This window comes from Primulina tabacum, chromosome 9, assembly GCF_025594145.1.
Source record: "Primulina tabacum isolate GXHZ01 chromosome 9, ASM2559414v2, whole genome shotgun sequence".
Taxonomy (NCBI): domain Eukaryota; kingdom Viridiplantae; phylum Streptophyta; class Magnoliopsida; order Lamiales; family Gesneriaceae; genus Primulina; species Primulina tabacum.
The window spans coordinates 26,678,419-26,684,359 of NC_134558.1; the positions used below are offsets into that span (position 1 = coordinate 26,678,419).

Here is a 5,941-nt window from a genome sequence, read left to right on the forward strand (position 1 = left end):
AAAATCCCATAGTTATTAAGTCACCGTGCGTTCAAACATTAAGCACACATACATATGAAAATACTTACAAATAATAACGTGTGTTCAAGATTTTAAAACACGTGAAGACTTTTTAGAGTTCTCATCCAATGTGATATGTTATTATTCTATATAATTCGCCTGGATGTTTTTCATTGTACGAATAATTCACAATTGACTTGATACTCGATGTTTGTATTTGACATAGATATGTCAAGTACATGAGTATGTACTCTATATTTTAGCAATATAATTTTTTTTTACTGATAAAAAAATATATAAAAAAAATGTTATTTTCGAAAATTTGAGTCCCCTTGGGGAAATTGTACAAATAGATAGCAGCATTAATTTGATTAATAAATGTCCAACTAGTTAGAAGCCTTTCACATAACGTATTTTTGCTGCGCTTTCACGCATTCATTAGTCATTAATTAATACGTGTAACCGAAGCTCCTATTGGTTAAATTTAGAAATTTAATTAATTTTAAATCTTTATTTTATTTTGAGAAAAGTTGTGTATAAAAATGTAGGCAAAAACTTGTGTGAGACGGTCTCACAGATCGTATTTTGTGAAACGGATATCTTATTTGGATCATCCATGAAAAAATATTACTTTTATGTTAAGAGTATTATTTTTTATTGTGAATAACGGTAGGGTTGACCCTTCTCACAGATAAAGATTCGTGAGACTTTCTCATAAAATACCTAATCAAAAAATCACAGATAAAGATTCGTGAGACTTTCTCATAAAATACCTAATCAAAAAATCAAAAGTCAATGAGGATATGGTGTAAATTATATTAGCCTTTAATAGCTTTCACACACACATATATATATAGGAGTCAATATTTATATAGTAAAAGATAGCGACTTTACAAATCCAAGATAGTTGGTATTTATGTATTTTCTTTATGGATTTTACAATATCTATTTATATTATTAATTAAAGTTAGATCTCATATGCATTTGACATATTGCTGAAATTTTTTCTAAAATTCTAAAAATATTTTTCATATATTTTTCAAAAATAAACAAAATATGTTACAAATAAAATCAGATCTTCTTCCACTTCTTATTCAATTTTTCATCCAAGTTAAATCATCGTACCTTATTTCTTTCACATCCAAATTTTTATTATGCAACACATGTATTTCGACCTCTAAATCTCAAGAATGATTTACCCATTAAAATCTCAATTTTTTTTAACTTAAAAATCTTGAAAATTGCTTTGAAATTTATTTCTTCACATGGATAAATATTTAAAATAATAAATATAATCTATTTTTTTAAAAAATAGAAATAGAAAAAAAAATAAAAAAAAAAAAGAAAATTCCACGTAGTTCTCACTCACTTTCATGTTTCTCTCTGCAACTCTGTCTCCCAAATGCCACAGCCATCTCTCTATGTAACTAGCATTCAATGCAAAATACAATACGTTATTTAATTTGATCTTCTTCCCATATTCATCTAACAAAATTAGCATGTAATCCATGAATTTCTTATCAATCAAATTTTCCTCCGTTCAGGATTTCTAGCAAAGATTCGGATCGCGGTATAAATTCCTGAATCTTTAATTTCTTTTCCTCAGCTTCTCTATGTTTAAGGATTAATTTCACCCAGGCCGTCTCCTTGTTTGATGTTAAATTAAATGTCGACGTTTGATGAGATATTAGGAGATTTTTTTGTTGACTGATATATATTTTCTGGGTTTTGCCGTTGGTATTGTTGGATTCGTTTGATGTCTTTGAGTGTCATTCCTTTGAATAGTTTGTTGTTGGTGCAATAATAGTTGTTGCTAGTAGAACAATCAAAATGTGGTGTTTGAGCTGTTCGTATGATTTAAAAAACGTTGTAATTGAGCAGTTGTATGATTTAAATGATTTGGCTTACACCGTTACCATCTTCATACGATTGAGTATTTTATGCTCTTCGCTTGTTGGCATGGTTAAGCTTCTTTGATGGGATTAGAGAAAATAATGAATAGAAACCGGTTGTGAAAAGTTGCTGATTTTGGTGAATATCTTCCATGCTCTATTATCTAGTTTCGGTGTACATTTTTTCTTTTCATTTTTAATAACAAGGTGATGATCATAGTTATTGGTTTTTGTTATAATTGTTCTTATTATGTGATTTATATGAAGTTTAGTATAGAATGATGCATAAAGTAATTAGGCTTCTATGTTTATGTTGATTCCTTGAATGCAGCACTATTGAAGAAGTTTTGTTTGTCTCAAGAAATTGCATGGGGGTATCTTGGTCATGCCCGCTTGCCATATATTGTGATCTAGAGAATGGTATCCAATCGGTCATCGGAAAATTGATCAACTTTGGGGATGATGCTGAGAAGAATCCCATCCGAGTTTTAAGTTTCGAGGACAAAATCCTTGAACATAAATTATTGCCATCATTTGGCTCTGGGGAACTTTTGTTGGATGGATCTTTTAAAAATATGTCAAAGAGTACACAAACAATGATATATACAAAAGTTCCAGGAGACGATATAGATTTATGTCGAAAGAATTTGTCGCTCAAGGATCCAAGCAGCCCCACACATGATGCTGCTGTAAAGCTACAGAAGGTTTACAAGAGCTTCCGCACGAGAAGAAAGTTGGCAGATTGTGCAGTTCTTGTGGAGCAAAGTTGGTGGAAGGTATTAGATTTTGCAGAACTTAAGCACAGTTCGGTTTCTTTCTTTGATCTTGAGAAACATGAGACTGCTACTTCACGGTGGTCAAGAGCAAGAACAAGGGCTGCCAAGGTAAGCTTCGATGAAAACATAAGCGTCAACAAAGTATATTTTTTCGAATTTTAATCGATAAACTTACGCGATTTATCTTACTGATTCCAGGTTGGAAAAGGCTTGTCAAAGAATGGGAAAGCTCAGAAACTTGCTTTACAGCATTGGCTTGAAGCTGTAAGTGAATCATTGTTCTCCTCTGCCTTTTAAAATCTTAAAGTAAACTAAAATATTTGCTGATTTAACTGAATTGGTATCGAGCAGATTGATCCAAGGCACCGCTATGGGCACAATCTACATTTTTATTATGTGAAGTGGTTGAATTCTCAAAGCAAAGAGCCTTTCTTCTACTGGTAGTTATATTTTAAACTTCCAGAAACTATTATTCAAGAGGCTGGCCTTCAATGTTCTTGGATATATTTTGTAAACCATTTAAGTTCTTCAGGCTAGACATTGGAGAAGGAAAGGAGCTCAATCTTATCGAGAAGTGCCCTCGGTCAAAGCTTCAGCAACAGTGTATTAAATATCTTGGTCTGGTGAGTCCTTAATCTTCTTAAATTTTTTAATTTTGACAGAGCATCCTGTGCTGAACTTTTAAACAGTAGTAGAAATCTAGCGAAATAGATGCAACACAGCACGGAATTTACTTAAGTTGGTTCTCAACAGATATATCTATGATGCAATGCTCAGAGATATAAAACTCTATTAATTTCTCTTAATTTAGAAGACAATGATCACCTTTTGTAAGGGCATGAAATTTTGTGATACTGTGTCCAAAAAGTTCTAAGAGTGTCCTTGCCGAGCAGCTGAGCGTTATGTAGTTGGAAAAACATCCAGGAATTTTATACCAGCAAACCCATTTTGTTTAATCCGCTCAATCAAGGAGTTGGGAAATCAATCTTCATGTAAGATCTATTACTCAATGAGAAAAAACTAATCTATGGGTTGTCCGAGCTGGAGAATACCTGAATCGAAAGAAATCAAGAATATGAACAATTGGTTGAGACAAGAAAATGGTAGAACAACTCAGTACTCGACTCACGTGACATTTCTAATCTACAATGTTTGTGGTTAGTTAGGAAACAGATTCAAATCTAAGTAATTATTTTGCAGATTAGGGAAACCTAGATTTTATTAATAGATTTTCTCCCTAAAATATGGAATTTTCTTAGTTGTTCATATGGCCAAGCGCTATGTTCTCTAAATTGCCATAGTTCCATTTAAGACTAGCGAACATGAGACAACCATTTGATTATTGTTTCTGCTGGCAAATAAATTTATAATTGAAATATTTTTGTGGTTTTTAAAGATCAGAATGCAAGTAACGATAGTGTTGTTAATCTTATGCTGCAGATGGAAAGAAAGGCTTATGAAATTGTAGTGGAGGATGGATATCTCTTACATAGGGAAACCAGAGAGCTTCTTGATACCACTCGAGAATCAACTGGTGCAAAGTGGATATTTGTGCTCAGCACCTCGAGGATCTTATATGTAGGGAAGAAAAAGAAGGGCTCATTTCAGCACTCGAGTTTCTTGGCTGGAGGAGCTACATTGGCAGCTGGGAGAATAGTTGCTGAAAGAGGCATCTTAAAGGTACCTTTGCATCATGTAACATTCATGAATAACAACAATTCTCGTTTTCCAGTTTTTAATTGTTGTATGTTTATTAATTACAATGTTTTTTCGTTGTATTTCGACAGGCCATCTGGCCCCACAGTGGTCATTATCGTCCAACCCCTGAAAATTTCCTTGACTTCATATCATTTCTCAGGGAGAGCAACGTTGATCTCACTGATGTTAAGGTAAAATCTTACCTTGTTTGTTTCTTGTTCCATGATTGGAAATCATAACCCTGTATATAATCTTATTATCATGATATGCAGCTTGATTCTACAGATGACGAGGAAGAAGATTCTGTAGGAAAGAAGGGAGATGTGTTAGACGTAAAAAGTAACTCTTCTGAAGATGACTTGGATGAACCAGAACATATGAAATGCTCTAGTTACAAGAATATTTCAAGTGAAAAGAAGATAACTAGTACATCTCGTGCCTTGATCAGGAAACCGACCACTCTTTTGATCCCAAACAAACACGTCTTGATAGAGACTTTCAAGAGAAATACCGAAACCACCCAGTCAAGTATTGTTAATTTTCAACTAGAATCACCTATTGATGGAAATAAAGAATCAGAAGAGCAATTCAACAGCAATCTTGAAAAAGCTGACGCATCAGAAGATCATCATCTAGCAAAAGAAGGGGTCGTTCCCGAGAAAATCATTTCGCAAAGAATAAACTCACACAGAGAAGCAAAGTCCTACCAACTGGGGAAGCAATTATCTTGCAAGTGGAGTACCGGAGCTGGACCTAGAATCGGATGCTTGAGAGGCTACCCATCCGAGCTCCAATCTCATGCTTTAGAGCATGTAAATTTGTCCCCAAGAGGTGAATGAAGCCTAAGATTTGATTTATGGTCGAGGGCATCTACACCAACATGTAGCATTCTTTCTCGTAGTGACAACCATTGTTTGAGCACACAGTCCTTACCTGGAAAGGGTCCTGCTGACTCTAGTTGCTAAACCGTATATGGTAGTGTGGTTCAGGAAAAATTCAGCTTTCCCATTGTATTTTTCATTGTGAAATTATTGTCCCCACACACCCAAAAGTTATAGAGCTTATTCTTTGGTTCATTCATTCTTCTTTTCCTTTCTTTTTTATTTGTTCATAGAAAAGATAGTTTAGGAATGCCGAGCCTATTCTTGTATTTAACCATGTATATAACTCATATCTTGTCCAGAAGCAAGGTGAAGATGACTGCTAAAGTTTTATGGGTTATCATAGCCACTGAATTGTAACGGAAAGATGCATTTTTTGTTTTGAAGATCGTTTTCGCGCTACATTTTGTAGGAAAAATAAGTTTTAAAATTTTTGAAGAATAATTTGAGCTGGATTTTGTGAGTTGAATATTAAATATTCGGTTAAATGCAATTCATGTCATGAGTGGATTATCATAGGATAAAAGTTGTCACTCGATATCTGATGAAGGAAAAATCTAACATCCAAATTTATCTGCTTGAAAGTGTTGAGACATGTACTTCATAAATGAGTGGGTGTTGAGTCAACCCACATGGAAAATTTATAATCTTCTTGAAACCAACTTATTTGAGCCATATATGGATGTATGGGTTC

The 5,941-nt window shown here is 33.7% G+C and overlaps 1 protein-coding gene across 1 annotated transcript; it reads left to right on the forward strand.

Moving 5' to 3' along the window:
• The first annotated feature begins 1,419 nt into the window (after positions 1-1,419).
• On the forward strand, positions 1,420-5,601 carry LOC142555050 (IQ domain-containing protein IQM2-like). The gene is made up of 8 exons (XM_075665696.1): positions 1,420-1,570; positions 2,224-2,776; positions 2,867-2,932; positions 3,020-3,108; positions 3,201-3,291; positions 4,109-4,348; positions 4,456-4,557; positions 4,639-5,601. The coding sequence occupies exons 2-8, from the start codon at positions 2,261-2,263 to the stop codon at positions 5,203-5,205; spliced, it is 1,671 nt and encodes a 556-aa protein (XP_075521811.1). The 5' UTR covers positions 1,420-1,570; positions 2,224-2,260; the 3' UTR covers positions 5,206-5,601.
• The last annotated feature ends 340 nt before the right edge of the window (positions 5,602-5,941 follow it).